Raw genomic sequence first — 16,684 nt, forward strand, 5'->3', positions numbered from 1 at the left:
TTGAAATTTTATTTGCAGTCATTTTGTAATTTCGCTATATATCCATGTCTTAAAAACACAAGACAAATTGCAAAAACAAATTTTGGCAATGACTATGAGGAGATATTAAACACAATAGAAAGACATACAATGTGCAAAGAAGGAAAATGTCAATGAAAAAAATAAAGGGAAAATAGTTTGTAGGTAATGTTTTTGATGAAAAATTTAATTTATGTTACAACAATTCTGATAATCCGATAATTTGATAAATCATAATTTCATGTTACATTATCCATGTATAGGTATAATGCTCCATGGCTAATTAATTTTTATGGGTAAAAAATGTATGATGATTTAGAGATGGGTGAGAAAAAATTTGAACCGACAAGAAATGATGATAGACTAAACACACACAACTAGTACATATTACAACTTTGGAGACCAAACATTGATTGACAACTTGTTCTTTCAAAACGTGCAGTACTTAAATACATCACAAAGTATGCAGCCAAATCAACGAAAAGCTTTAAAACATACCAACAAATGTTATTACGGGTAGCAAATATTAAAAACCTAGATTATTTAGCTACAAAATCTTATAGGAAGTTATTAATTGAAATAATAATTGAGAGAAAAATTGGAGCACAAGAAATAAGGCACATGTTATTGGAATATTAATTTAATTGTCTCAACTGAAGTTTTCAAGCAGGTGGCACAAGATGATGAAAATAACAATGAAGAACATACGATTTCTTTCATTGATGCATAACGAAATAGGTCATTTGCTATGGAAGCAATATCATTGATTGATGCAGCAAAATCATGGATATACAATCCTAAAAGAAAAGGTGATAACAAATAGAATTCGAGGAAAAAAGCAAGTATTGTTAGAGTATTTCCAAGGCTTCTATCTATTCCGACACATGGCTCAAAGAAATGGATAATTTTTTGTTGTTTAAAATTACTACTATACAAACCTTTTTGTGACATCGACAGGGACATTGGGAATAACAATGATGCAATAGAGACAAATTGGGATAACTTCAATTATAATCAATGGCATGTGCAATGAAGAATGGATACCGAAATTGATGAAAACATTGAAGACTCTGAAATTGAAGAAAGTGATACCAAACAAGAAGAAACTACAGAAAATGGATGGGAGATTATATTTAGGCTTCACCATGGCTAAATAATGCAAACTTTAGAGATATATATGCTCGGCAGGAGATATATAGATAAAAAGACAATTTGGTCAAATGATTATCAAGGTGAAGAATATACTAATAAGGCTATAAATTTCATTGTCACCATGATAAGTATTGGTTCTCTTAGATCCATGATGATATACCACACCTTGTAAACTATTGCAACCTCAACAATAAACAAAGAGAGACACTTAATATTATCATTTCACACTACCTCACAGATGGGACAAAACCTCCTCTATTTATGATAATTCAAGGTATTACGGGAACATGCAAAACACATTTAATAGGTGCTATAAATGAATCACTTTAGAATGCTTCCATTCCAAATCAATATCCTCCACTTGTACTTGCATCAACTGGAGTTGCAGCCTTTTGTGCGATGAAAAATGTGTGTGCTAAACTAAGGGCTAAAAAGAAAGCTAATTAACTGAACAAACACAATGCATCATACACCTCAAGATTAGAATGATAAAATCAAAACAAGCATGAAAACAATAACACAAATGTAAACCAAATGCCCGCTTCGATTTGATTATTCCGCAATTGGATGTGTGCACGTGACATAGCTTTGGATGGCAAATGCAAATGATAATGGATTGATGGATGAAAATGATAATGGATAGGTTGGATAATGATTTTGGCAGAGTAACAACATGATGTGTGAAAAGTGGATCAGAGAGGATTTGGTCTAAAAATGGAGGGATTAAATAGGCAAGATGAGGAAGGGAAGGATAGGTGAAGGGGAGACACTTGTCCTCTAAAGAAGGACAAGTGGCTCAACTAGATGGAAAAGGATTGACATGTGTCCATGAGGACACATGTCTATTTTGGGCAAAGCCACCCAAAAATAGGAAGAGTGGCATGTGTCCCTGAGGACACATGTCTATTTTGGGCAAAGCCAACCAAAAATACAAAGAGTGAAGGACACATGTCTATTTGGGAAAAGGCCATCCAAAATAGGATATTTTCCCCAAAATAAGGAATTGGTTAGGATGTGCACACACATGTGTGGGAGGTTAGAAGGGATAGGATAAGGTTGGAGGGATGACTAGGCTAGGGAAGTGGGTTGGAAGGATAGGGTTGGTTAGGGTAGGATTGGAAGGAGGTTAGGACTCAAATAGGAATTTGAACCAAATTAATTAATTAAATTAATTAATCCATGGGCTTGGAAAGAGGATATTTAATTAGTTAAAGTAATTAATCAAAAGGGATGGACAACAAGGATAATTAATTAATTAGATTAATTAATTAGGAGGATAGGATTGGGGGATTAATTAATTAGAAATTAATTTATAGGATAGGATCAAAGGGGGATTAATTAATTAGGGAATTAATTAATTAGAAGAAAGGGATAGGGAAATTAATTAATTAGATTAATTAATTGGAGAAATAGGATTTAAATTTGATTAAATTGATTAGCCAAATTTAGGTGTCTACATTTTGCCCCTCTTCGTGGTGGCGCTAGAATAGCGTCGGTGCAAAGACAAAAAGACACTTGTAAGAGCAGAAAAAGGGGAGCTAGAAAATGCCTCAGGCGGACGGAGGAATGGTTAGGGATGCCCCCTCGAGAGGGTGCATGGGGAAAAGGCAACTAGGTAGCATCTTGAAAGAAACATTGCCCTAGTGGACATGATAGAAGGAAAGAAGCAGAAAAAGAAGGGGAGAAAAATGCAAATGCAATGGATGATATGGATGAAATGATCATGGAGTGTGAGCACCCACAAAATTGGATGCCATGTACTGAGCACTTATTTTTATTTAGCAATGTTTGTGAGTCACCAAGGTATGAAGAACCAAGGTGGAATTTCATAGCCAATGCATGGACTGACACATATAAACAGACACACATGCTAATCTAGCACCACACAAAGTTACAAAGACCTTGCAGGCATTAGTGCTAGAAGAACCCCAAGCAGAAGATATGCCCCAATGTAACATGAGATGACAAAGACCTCATGAGGGTACAACAAGGGACACATCCAAAAGACGCGCCAAGCAAAACCAAAAGCAACAAGATCACATCCCGAGCCTTGTTATTCCTAACACACCATGATATAAAAGATCGTGGCGACCAAGAGGAAACAAAGACCTTGAGAGCTTAAAAATATAAATAAAGATAAAAAAGAGTCAAAGCCACCATGAGTGTCTCAGATGTCTTTTTCCAAAAGGATGATTGATTGGATGAGGATTTGATGATGTCTGACTTGAGATAGACCAAAGACCAAGATGAGATGGGGAATGACTTTGAAGAAGTTGGAAAGAGGATGAAATTTGATGTTCAATTTTGGATATTTGATGTTCAACCTCTAACTTAGGAAGAAGGAAATGATGATGTGAATTGGGAGACAAGATATGATGATGGACGACAATCCTAATGCTAGGATATATAAGACATAACATGATCTAACCAAAAATCGGCAGCATCTGGACACAAAAGGGACACAATGAACGAATGCCATGTGAAGCTAAGAACCAAAGGATACTAATCGAACAAGAATCTAGAGACTCATAAACAATATAACGCCTAGAGCAAGGACCTCTAGGACCAGAGAAACACACATATAAAGATATCAACTGCTGATAATCCAAATATTTCTACCACAATGCGGATAACATAACAACAACATAACAATGTCAAAATACAAAGATCATAAAATATAGATCCTGAAAGCTGGTAGATCAAGCAGTTTCTAAGACAATGTAGATAGCATAACAACAACGCTATGACTTATAAGGACAAGACCATGAAAGATAAGTTGTAACTGCTAAAAGATCAAGAAATATCTAATGCAATATGGACAACATAATGACAACGTAACAACGTCTATGACCAAGGCCATAAAAGATAGATACAAACTGTTGGGAACATGTAAGATTGCAAATCAATGAAGTGAAAATCTGACAACATAATGAGATCGAACTAACCAAAGAGGACAAGATGAAGCAAAATCGCTAGGACAAGGGTGCAAACCCGCAAGAACAAGATAAGCAAGACTGAAAAATGTTTGGACATCATAACGGTACCAAAAACGCAAACTTGTTGTTTCAGGGTACAAACTCGTTGTTTCAGGGTGCAAACCCGCTGGAACAACACAATAGACAGTATCAAAAGCGAACCCGCTAGAACAAGACTCACAAACAACCAGAGAAAACCCGCTAGAACAAAGAGCAAACCCACTGGTTTGAGATGCAAACCTGACGGTTGAGAAAATGATAGTGACTGCGCTAAGTATGTCAATTCTAGCTCAAAGTTGACAGCATTCCCGCTAATACAAGACTGCAAACCCACTATAATAGACCACGTACTCATTAGAACTGACTTCAAACCCGCTATACTGATATTTCGACAAAAGACTTGACACCAAACACATCAAGCATGAAGATATGACCATAAAATAGACAAAATCAGTCAAGTACAACCCTATGGATATTCAAATGATAGTATGTATTAAATCTCCTGACCATAAATACCACATCCAACTAGATAGATAGAAGCCTAACAACATTGACTCCACCCTCGACATACACTTCTCGGGCATGCCAAGCTTCGAATTCCTAAGTAATCACTTCCCAGTGAATTTTTTTATCTCAAATTGAGGGGTACATGAGGAGTTTCTTCGATATGCACGTATCACAACACCTGAGTTAACACATAGAAGGATTTTTGGATACTAAAGAATAGTTGGCTCGTAGTAATTTTCCAATGGGTCCAGTCCAACAACAAATTCTTGAAACGAGCCACTTAAGACTTTAATTGAGCTTATCGGTGCAGAGAAGGCTCCACATACAACGAATTCACTCAACACTTCAATTGTTTGACCGGGTTTTTTGTGTAGCGGCTCGAAAAACACCGCTCGAGGTCCTGTTGAGAGAGATGCTATCCCTGATGTGCCCTGTTTTGAAACACTCCCTTGAGGTGATGAGGCCCCCCAAAAGTGATTCGCTAATAAAAAGAAAAATGAGTGTCACTAACACTTTTCTCTTGCACCTACGACCATGAGAGCCAAAGGGAGAGGATAGTGTGTGTTAACAGCAAGACCACTCTACATGCGCAAAAGTGTGCCAATCATAAAAGACGTGGGGTTCATTTCCTTTAATCAAATTGAAGTGTGCCTAATTACTCAGAAGACACATCGTGTCCATTTCCTTAGTTGAATTGAAGTGTGCCTAGATTAAACAAAAGCACAAATATGAAAAATGAAAGCAATAAAGGAAATATTGTCTTCGCAAAGCCCCTCTTTAGCAGTCCTACAATCAATTGTTAATGTTTAAAAAGCATGGGGTCTTCTTATCGCTCGATTTTCTGCACAAACGTTAGCAAAATACCATCCAAAAACACACAAGTTAGTTGATTAGTACTAAAATAACATTCTGGAAAATTATGTAAATGATAATGGGTGAACCCGTAGTTTCACAGTGCAAACCCACTGTTTCAAGGCACATTCCCGCTGGTTCAAGGCGTGTTCCCATTGTTTCGTGTGTTCCTGCTATTTCACGTTCCCGTTGTTTCAGAGTGCAAACTTGCAAAAATTAAGTCATCCAACATACAAGTTAGTAGATTATTAGGAAAACAACATTTTGGAAAATTATGTAAATGATAATGGGTGAACCTGTCATTTCACAATGCAAACCCGCTATTTTAAACTACAACTTAACTTGCAAACTTTGATTAGACAACATTGTAAATTTTATGAAAATAATTAAAATGCGAACCTGCTAGTTTATGTTGCGTTCTCGTAGTTTTGGGGCACGTTCCTGCGGTTTCAGGGTGTGTTCTCGCTGTTCGGCGTATTCCCGTTGCTTCGTGAGTTCCTGGTACTGTGCAAAAAAATGCCAAAATCATTTACAAAAATCCCAAAACTTAAAATGGAGATTTATACCTTTCATCAAGCTACGACAATGTGAACCTGTTGTTTTAGGTAGCATTCGCGCAGTTTCACGATACCTCAAGATTGATAAAATAAACTTACGCCATGGCAGAAATCCGAGTGTAATTTCATTGTTTTGCCTGCAAGTGCTCAAAATATGTCAAAAACACACTCAAACGACAAAAAATGTTAAAATGACCCATGAAGTGGGTCCCACCGGGTGTGCCAGAAAATGTGTATGCTAAACTAAGGGCTAAAAAGAAAGCCAATTAACCGAACAAACACAATGCATCATACACCTCAAGATTAGAATGATAAAATCAAAACAAGCATGAAAGCAGTAACACAAATGCAAACCAAATGCCCGCTTCTATTTGATTATTTTGCGATTAGATGTGTGCTTGTGATGTAGCTCCAGATGTTCAATATTGCTCCATGATTGCAAATGCAAATGACAATGAATTGATTGATGAAAATGATAATGGATAGGTTGAATAACGATTTTGGCTATGATGTGTGAAAAATGGATCAGAAAGGATTTGGTCTAAAAATGGAGGGATTAAATAGGCAAGATGAGGAAGGGAAGGATAGGTGAAGGAGCGACACTTGTCCTCCAAAGAAGGACAAGTGGCCAACTAGATAGAAAAGGAATGACATGTTTTCATGAGGACACATATCTATTTTGGGCAAAGCCACCCAAAAATAGGAAGAGTGGCATGTGTCCCTAAGGACACATGTCTATTTTGGGCAAAGCCACCCAAAAATAGGAAGAGTGACATGTGTCCCTAAGGACACATGTGCCTATTTTGGAAAAGGCCACCCAAAATAGGATATTTTCCCCAAAATAAGGAATTGGTTAGGATGTGCACACACATGTGTAGGAGGTTAGAAGGGATAAGATAAGGTTGGTTGGAGGGATGACTAGGCTAGGGAAGTGGGTTGGAAGGATAGGGCTGGTTAGGATAGGATTGGAAGGAGGTTAGGGAGAAAAGTTAGGAGCCACGTGCTCAAATAAGAATTTGAACCAAATTAATTAATCCATGGGCTTGGAAAGGGGATATTTAATTAATTAAAGTAATTAATCAAAAGGGATGGACAACAAGGATAATTAATTAATTAGATTAATTAATTAGGAGGATAGGATTGGGGGATTAACTAATTAAAAACTAATTAATAGGATAGGATCAAAGGGGGATTAATTAATTAAGAATTAATTAATTAGAATAAAGGGATAGGGAAATTAATTAATTAGAGAAATAAGATTTAATTTTGATTAAATTGATTAGCCAAATTTAGGTGTCTACACCTTCAATATAGGAGCATTGACTATTCATTCAAGATTAAGAAAACCAATAAGAGATTTCAAAGATCTTTAGGGAACAAGACTAACAACCTTCCAAGAGGAAATGACACATATCAAATATATCTTGATTGATGAAAGGTTAATAGAGAACATAGATGCACATTTATGTCAAGCTTTTCCTACAAATGCAAATGAAAATTTTGCAGGTATGTCTTCTACTTGACTTGTAAAATTTCAATTTCATTTTACTTACACAAATTTACACTGCAAAAAATTTAATTTAAGAGTTATGATGCATACAAATTAACATAATTATTAATTAATAAAAATGCTTAGGAATATCTATGATTTTGGTTGGTGATCTTGGACAATTACCTCCAGTGAATGATAGTCCACCATATGAAAATAAAGGATGGGCTAAACTATTATGGGAACAATTCAAGACTATTATTACTATGGATCATATTTTTCAACATGATGGACAAAACAGTGACCAACAACGATTTCTTGAACTCTTAATGAACATAAGATATGCAAACCCTACATTAGATGATTGTATGTTGCTAATGATAAGGTCTTATATGGCAATTGATGCAATGAGAAACCAATAATTTGATAATTGTGTTAATTTATTTTCAACAAATGATAATGTTCATAGCCATAACAGGAAGAAATTACAATCATTACAAAATCCAGTCGCATGCAACATTGCAACAAGAATTGGAACACTTATTGGCAACAAAAGTGCAATAGATGATGAACTAGACATAGAATTATTATTATCTAAAAATGCCAGAGTAATGTTGACATCAAATCTATGGATAGAAGTAGGGCATGTGAATGGAGCTTTAGGAAATATTACAAAAAATGTATATAAAACTGGAAGTGGACCACCTCAACCACCAACATACGTATTAGTTGAATTTGGCAGTTACTCTGGACTACCATTCGATTATCGTCATCCATCTACAATTCTAATGCCAACAATTGAAAGAGGTGGTTCTTCTCAAATACCATTACGATTGGCTTGGGCACTCACAATACATAAATATCAAGGATTGACTCTTCAAAAAGCTACTATTGATATAGGACCAACATGAAGAACAAGTTTATGATTTGTGGAAATCTTGTGTAAAATGCTTACAAGGACTACGGATTGTACCACCATTCACATAAATACAAGAAATTAAAGAAAGACAAACAAGTTTTGAGTAGAAAAAGAGAAGAAGACATGCTTCAATGCATCAAGAATACTTAATGTAATTGGTCCTTTTATGAAATACATCTATTTTCCATTTATTTAAATATTAGTATAGTATTGCTTTTTTTTTCTCCAAATGACAATGTATATTTTCAATTCTTTATAATATCAAATAAAATTGACACTTTTTCTTATGACTTATTACAAAAATTTTAAATCCTAAAATTCAACCATCCAAATGTCAATGTTAATATAAATTTATGTTGTTTTTACAGGTTCCTTACATAAATGGAAGACATGGAGACACCAATTACATTCACAAGTACCAAAACACAAATGGGGAAATTTTTTTGTCAAGCATCTTCGGTTGAATATGGGGTGTTCAATCGAACTACCCTTGAGAACTCTATTTGTGTACTTTAATATTCACTCAATAAATTTGTATATATATTTTAGCAAAAATGCAATATGACAATGCATGATATTTAGGCTGATGCTTTCCTATAGAAAATTGTGCAAATTCAAAATTTAGAAAACTATTAGTTCACTAAATGATATACTTTGTAAGATATATGTCATCTCTTATGCTAATAGAATATTCATGTCAAAATTGAAGTATATTTTACGAAAATGACGTGGCATTGTTAATTTTGTAATAACAATTTCAAAAAGCAATTTAAGCTACTTCTCTTAATCATTTATTTTTGTTACAAAATCACATTATCTAGTTATATAATATATGTTTACTTTCAAAAATAATAAAAAATAATTATACATTTAATATATTAACTTTAATTACATACTCGAAATTATGTAACTATGAAATGAACTATAAGCATAAGGTTATTATTACATTATAGCTATATATAATTATATATGACTATCAATAAATACATGTAACGGGCTTCGGCCCTAGCTCACCCGGTCATGGATCGCAACTTAAGGCATGGGTATGCTCCCCATGGTCTTGAGTTCGAGTCCCCGACTGTGTTAACTCTGTGTGTGTTGCTACCTTGTGAGTGGGCTGTACACACTGGGGGATTAGTCTTGCTTCGGCAAGGACACCTCCAGATTCCACGCTCCAGATTCCACGATAGTGAATATAAAATAAATACATGTAACTATATATTTAAATAATATATTTACTCATAACTTAAATTAAATATCATATATTATAGACAAAAATTCATTATGTAAAAATTCATTAAATTTACATTATACTAATCATTAATTTACATGCTCTAAATATAAATTAAATTAACAATATACTTAAATTAGATATTTATTTATAACTTAAATTAAACATCATATACTATAAACAAAAATTCATTATATAAAAAATCATTAAATTCATATTATACTAATTATTAGTTTACACGTTCTAAATATAAATTAACTTAATAATATACTTAAATAATATATTTATTTATAACTTAAATTAAACATCATATACTATAAACAAAAATTCATTATATAAAAATTCATTAAATTTATATTATACTAATCATTAGTTTACATGCTCTAAATATAAGTTAAATTGATATATATTTTTTTTTATATATTCAAATTTCAAATCCTACTAGCTTATATATCTTAACTTTAATCTATATAAAGTACTCTAAGAGTATCGAGATATTGTTTTCCTTTAATTGAATTTTTAAATATAACATTTACAAAGGGAAAAAAATGCGTCAATACTTTCGACGGATATTAATTTTAAACTATACAAATATCCAATCACCAACTGAAAAATTTAAAATTATGTAATTTAAAAAAAATTAAACACAAACAAAACAACTAGAAAGTAAAAAACAATACAATGTAATCGAATTTAATCCAATTTATAACCTCAGAACAAATCACCTACACACAACCAAATCAAACACTAATTCACACCATCTCAAGTGTGAAATAATTAGGTAGAAGGTCTTTTTAAAATTTTTTTAAAGAATGTCTCATTTATTCATCTAATGAAGAGGCGTTTGACTGCATAAGTATGACTATAAATGGATGTAATTACGCCAAGAGGCGTACTACTACAACCACAAACATCCATGAAAGTTTTATTTGTGCACAGATTAAATCTAGGCAATGAACTTAATGGTTCGATGGGAATATTACGGTACACATTACCGTATCTTCCTGCACACACAAAAAATATAAACAAAATAAAACATATACAATAGGTTGTGTTGTGTAAAGCCAATTTAAAGCCTACACTGACACATATACAAGTGAAGTACTTTCTCTACATACTTTAGCTTTTGCATAGTTACAAGTCTTCATAATATACACTTAACATTACAAACTAACATAATATTCTTCTTGAAATATCTGCAACACTTGAGTTATGTGGATGACATGTCTCATCACAATGAATTCAAATTAGTTATGAAGCTCAATATGATTACAATGAAAAACCGTTATGACATGCATAAAGCTTCATATTTCCACTATAATACTTGCCAAAATTAAGAGCATTAAAATTCTTGAAAGTAGATGATACCGGGTGAGAAAATTTTGTCATATGTTCTTCTTTGTTTTAGAAATAAATTCATTATTCCATTTTGTTTCTTACAAAAATGGAATGAATGAAAAGTTTAAAAAAGCCTCTACCACTTGCATAAAGGTTCTAATTTTCTTTATACAATTTGTCTTTGCTAATTCAATGTTCATTCATTGCATAAAATTAATGTTGGATTTCAACTGCTTCTCCTTCTTTATAGTTTCCGACTAACATAACAACCATTCAAGTAAAGAGGTATACAATTACGTTATATAATTATTTGCTCACATGGATAATAGTTTTCAAATATTTGCATCATTTTCTAACGTTTAATGCTTCTAGCTTGCATGCTTAGGATATCCTACATCTGCTAACCTACCCTACACACTTGAAATATACAAGGAAAAATATGTGAAAATCTAGAAACACAATCTTGGGTCATTTAACGCTTTAATGTAGTGAAGATTGATCCCCCGAGCTCTAGAAATGAGACGCCATTCAATGTGTATGGTTTATTTCTATATTCAAATGAGTCATGACTATTTTAAAAAGATAGCAAAGGAGGCTTTTTCTGTACTATTAAAAACGTGTATGTGTACAAACAAGTGCCCTTCATCCATTCTTATTAATGTATTGAGAGTGTTTGTCAAGTTTTCTTGCAATTAGATTTCTTTTTATCATCTCTATAGGTTTTTCATATGCCCTTGCTCTTACCCACACTCCACAGTTTGTAATTTTTGCCCGCACAACCTTCTCTTTTCACTACGCATTCACCTTCCACCTTTGGTGCCTCTACTTCCTCCCATCTATTGCAACTTCTTGTCATTTTCTCTTTATTTATAGCTTATGGGAAATGTGTTGTTTTTAATTTGTTTTGGAAATTAAAAAAAAATGACATAGATAAAAATTAAAAAATTATAAATAAATAAACAAATATTAAACTATATAAATATCCAATCATCAATTGAAATTTTTTAAATTATGTAATTTAAAAAAAAAATTAAACACAAACAAAACAATTAGAAACTAAAAAGCAATACAATATAATTCAATTTACTCCAACTTATAATCAGTAAAAGTGAAAAACAATACAATGTAATTGAATTTACTCCAATTTATAATCACTACCTCAAAACAAATCACCTACACACAACCAAATCAAACACTAATTCACACCATCTCAATTGTGATATAGTTAGGTAGAAGGTCCTTATTTATTTTTATGTTTTTAAATGTCTAAATACGACTATAAAGGGATGTAATTAAATGCTGTCCCCAACTAGATTAAATGGTTTTAGCTACGTGGAGACCAAGTGCACATAAATCTTAATATACGGAGAGTCTAACTTCCCAGTCACCCAAGCACAAAGGTAAAAGTGTCGTGAATCAAAAATTGCGGCCTTACACTAAATGTATGTATGTAATAAAGGAAATTAGCTTTATTTCAAAGGAAAAGACGGCGTCAAATTCAGACGGTGACCATTGACATGAAATGAAAAAAATAAAAAATTATAATGCTGCGTCGAACACGTGAAGAAATCTCTTAGATACATCTCTATCTTGTTAACCAAACCAAAACAAAACAAACCCTAGACACCTAAACCTGGATTTGCCCTTACATGTCGATTTTTTAAAATTGTGCAAATTTCGTACTCAAGTTTGACGAAGAAATACTCCTTCCCGATAAAATAATCTGTCCGCCGGGAAAATAAACCGGCTGCCGCATCATGGAGGGTTTGTTTGTTTGAGTTATGAGGCTGGGGTTAGCTTTCAAGTGTTTTTGATATTTTGGTCGCAAATGCATCTGTCATGGATCCCTCGATCCTTCCGCATGGCGATCACTAGAGTTTTTCCGGTGCTAGGCTCTGTAAGAAATATATAATCCTACGCAATAATAAAAATTTGCCCTCCAAGTCTTCGAATTGGCTCAATTTGCAAGTTCACAGATTTGGTCGGTGAAATCCCGGTGCTCGTTTCGAATCTTGCGAGATCCGCGGCTTAAGGGAATCAATCCGGCCAGTTTTTCTCTAGGTATGCATAGATTGCTCAATAATAGCTCGTCAGAATGATTTGAATTTGAAATATTTGCAGTGACGGAATTTTTATTCAGTATTTAGGTTATTGAAATTTTGCATGTTTCTGTATTTTTGGTTGAGGGGAAAATTATATAGTTTGCTAGATCTGTGGTTTTGGGCCTTGATCTAAGAGTTTTTGGGGATGTTTTTTATTTCTGAGCTGAAATCTAGCAGGCATGACTGGACGTGGTGAAAACTGAACATTTATTTTAAAAGTTGGCTTAAGTTTTGGGGAAAATTGATGCAACTGGCAGCTGCATGGCTAATTTTAGGGGCAAATTGTAGGAGGAGCAGTAATATGGTGTGGTTTTGCAAATGCAGAGCGGTATTGGAGTCATTTGCACTGGTCTGTCGGAATTCGAACAAAACTAATCAAGTCCGAGGTGAATTCTGGCTGGATTGAAGGTTTTGTTGATTTGATTTGCATTTTGTTGTGTTGTGGCTCATGGCGTCGTCGTCTCCATTTCTAATGGATGATCAGTCTGATGCGGATTTTTTTGATAAGCTTGTGGATGATGACGATGATTATAAAGTTTCTAATTCTGAAAATTTGGAAAATACTACTTCGACTAATACTGCAGAAATCGAGCGTGATGCCGCTTTTATTGATAGCACAAGTGATGCAATATCGAAATTGATGTTTGATGCAACAGAAAATAATAAAAAGGCGGTGTCTTTTATTCCAGCAGAAGAAGTTTCAGGATTAAATAAGATCTCACCAATCGCAAGTGGGTCAACAACTATATGTGATGAAAATAAGGCTTCTGATGTCGAGGGTTACAATAGGGAAGATGCTCCGTCAGAAGGCTTCTCATCGGAGCAGAAGCAGTTATCCTTTGACAATATGGTTAAGGAGGAAGTGCTTATCGAATCTGCGGAAAATGCATTTGCTAAATCTGGAGCTAATGAAGAAGTGGACCATTTTATTAATGACACTGACGATGGGTATCAGGAGGGCACAAAATCTGCAGAAAATGCATTTGGTAAACCTGGAAATAATGAAGAAGCGGGCTTTTCGTTTAATGGCACTGATGATGGAAATGAGAAGGGCTCATACTCATTGGATTCAAAACCAGAGCAGACAGGAAGCAAGAGTATTTGTACAAATGTTAGAGAAGTTCAATGGACTAATTTTAACGCAACAGATATGCATTCTGATGTAGGTGGCTTCGGGTCATATTCAGATTTTTATGCAGGTTTTCCCAGCGATTTGACACAGCAAGCAGGGGAATCAGGGGCGGATTTTTTCGCAACTGCAAACTATGATTCAAAAGGGCAGCCAATTTCTGATTCAAAAATATCCTATCCATCCCAAGTTATAGAAAATGGAACCCTCAATGATTTGGATGCTGCTGCTCCTCAGCTACAAGCAAACAGCTTATCTGAAACCGAGTCATTTTACCAGTACAACAATGGGGAGCTTGAAGGGCATTTTACCAGTTCGGTTTCTCCAGATCAGTCCCACAGTGCAGGGAATAGTCAGGATAATTATTTTAGTGAATGGCAAAATGATTATCCAGGCTGGAGGTATGATCAAGCAACAGGAGAATGGCATCAAGTGGAGGGGTATGAAACAACAACTGCAGGCTCATCTATTGGGGACGGGCTTAAACAAGATGAATCACAGTACAATTTGCAGTCTACGCAGAGCAGTGTTAGCTATTCCAGTTGGCAAGTCCAGGGTAGCCAGACTTATCATGCTCAGAGTGCTGTGGGATCGGCTGACCAAGTTGAATCAATAAATACAGATGCCAATGCTGCTTCTGGACATGGATTTGCAGACCAGACTGCCCCAAATTGGCAACAGGAGTTACAGAATACCTCTCAAAATCAGGAGAATGTTTATTATGATCCTCAGTATCCGGGATGGTATTATGACTTTGTCGCACAAGAGTGGCGTCAGGTCGCAGATTTTAATCAAATGGACCAAGGTCTAATTTCCCATACAGACCATAGTCAAATGGACAATGGTCAAACATCCTATACAGCTGGACCCATGGAGGTATCTACTTTTGGTAGCCAACAAATGTTGCCTGAGCAAACTAAGATGTTAAATGGAGATGATAGTAGTAGTTATGCTTATAATAATCCCAGTTTAAATGGACACGACAATCAATTTAAAGGGTTCCAAATGCAACCCACTCCAACACCGTTGTCAACATCTTCAAATGATTATTCTATTAGTAATGGGCAATGGATAAATTCTATTCCTCGAGAGAATGTGTATGATGGCAACCAGGTTGGTCATGTTTCGATGAATAATGTGACTGGAGAAAAGTCAAATGATCCACTCATTGGAAATAGGGGTACTGTGTACACTATGGGTCCAAGCAAACAGGGTGACTCAGATCAGACGGCAAGTTTTTATGTTCCAAATTCTACCGTTTACAATCCAGCTGCAGATGTACAGGGACAATTTGATCAGGCAACCCATATCAATGCTTCAACTTCTGCTCTGTTAAAACCTGCACCAAGAATACACAGCCAAGTGGATCAGACAACCCATTTTCATGTCTCAAATTCTAATCTGTACAATCTGGATGCAAGCACCCAGAGCCAGTTTGATCAGGCATCCAATTTTGATGTTCCAAATTCTTTTGCATATAATCAATCTAATCTAGGATACACTAGCCATCATAGTGACAGTTTTCAAAATCCAACTTTATATAGTAATCAGCAGGTGGATCAGAATAAGGGTTCTCAAGCCAGCCATGATCATTTTGGGAATATACAGACAGCAGATTATTCTCATAATATGTATCAGCTCAGTCAACATTCACATCATACACCTCTGATCAACTCTTCTATGGAAGCAAGGTCATCTGAAGGTCGTCCTCTCCATGCACTGGTGACATTTGGCTTTGGTGGAAAAATTGTGGTTTTCAATCCAAAAAATAACTTCAGCTTGGCATCAAACTATGGTTCTCAGGTGAGGTTTGAACTTTGCCTAGAATTCTAAATCTAGTCTTATGATTTGTATTTATGAGTAATTCAATGAATTCATTCTTGAGATTTTGGTCAGCAGGATAACTTTGCTTAGAATTTTTAATCTAATCTATGATTTGTATGTATGAATGCTTCAATGAACTCATTCCTGAGCTTTGGTAAGCAGGATAACAGTGGTGGTGTTATGACAGTACATAGCATGGCACAACTGATCAAGGAAAACAGTGGCAATGGAAGTGGAGACATTGAAAACAACTACTTTGACACTCTCTGCCGACAAGCTTTTTCAAGCCCTCTTGTTGGTGGAAGTGTGGCAAGCAAAGAGATATTTAAATGGATTGATGAGAGGATTGCAAATTGTGAATCATTGGACTTTGGAAATCCAGAGATTATGCGCATGCTTCTTTGTTCATTAAAGATTTTCTGTCAGCACTATGGGAAACTGCGTTCTGCTTTTGGTAGTGGTGGGGCCTCACAGGTGATTTTAACTTTCTTTTGTTTTTACAAAATGTATTTCTAGTATTGAATTATGGATGTCATGTTATTCAGATGAAAATATACACAGCACTAATTGTCAAAATTACAAGTACTGTGG

At 34.8% G+C, this 16,684-nt stretch overlaps 1 protein-coding gene across 3 annotated transcripts in view; it reads left to right on the top strand.

Moving 5' to 3' along the window:
- The first annotated feature begins 12,654 nt into the window (after window positions 1-12,654).
- LOC131054547 (protein transport protein SEC16A homolog) overlaps window positions 12,655-16,684 on the top strand; it is a 30,108-nt gene continuing 26,078 nt past the window's right edge. The window contains exons 1-3 of one of the 3 annotated variants that reach the window (XM_057989081.2): window positions 12,655-13,099; window positions 13,315-16,072; window positions 16,256-16,567. In XM_057989081.2, coding sequence (XP_057845064.1) covers window positions 13,589-16,072; window positions 16,256-16,567 — 2,796 coding nt within the window. In that variant the 5' untranslated portion in view covers window positions 12,655-13,099; window positions 13,315-13,588. The remainder of the gene's footprint in view (window positions 13,100-13,314; window positions 16,073-16,255; window positions 16,568-16,684) is intronic. The other 2 variants (XM_057989080.2, XM_057989082.2) reach the window with 2 other exon arrangements.

The sequence above is a fragment of the Cryptomeria japonica genome, chromosome 10 (assembly GCF_030272615.1).
Source record: "Cryptomeria japonica chromosome 10, Sugi_1.0, whole genome shotgun sequence".
NCBI classification, from domain to species: domain Eukaryota; kingdom Viridiplantae; phylum Streptophyta; class Pinopsida; order Cupressales; family Cupressaceae; genus Cryptomeria; species Cryptomeria japonica.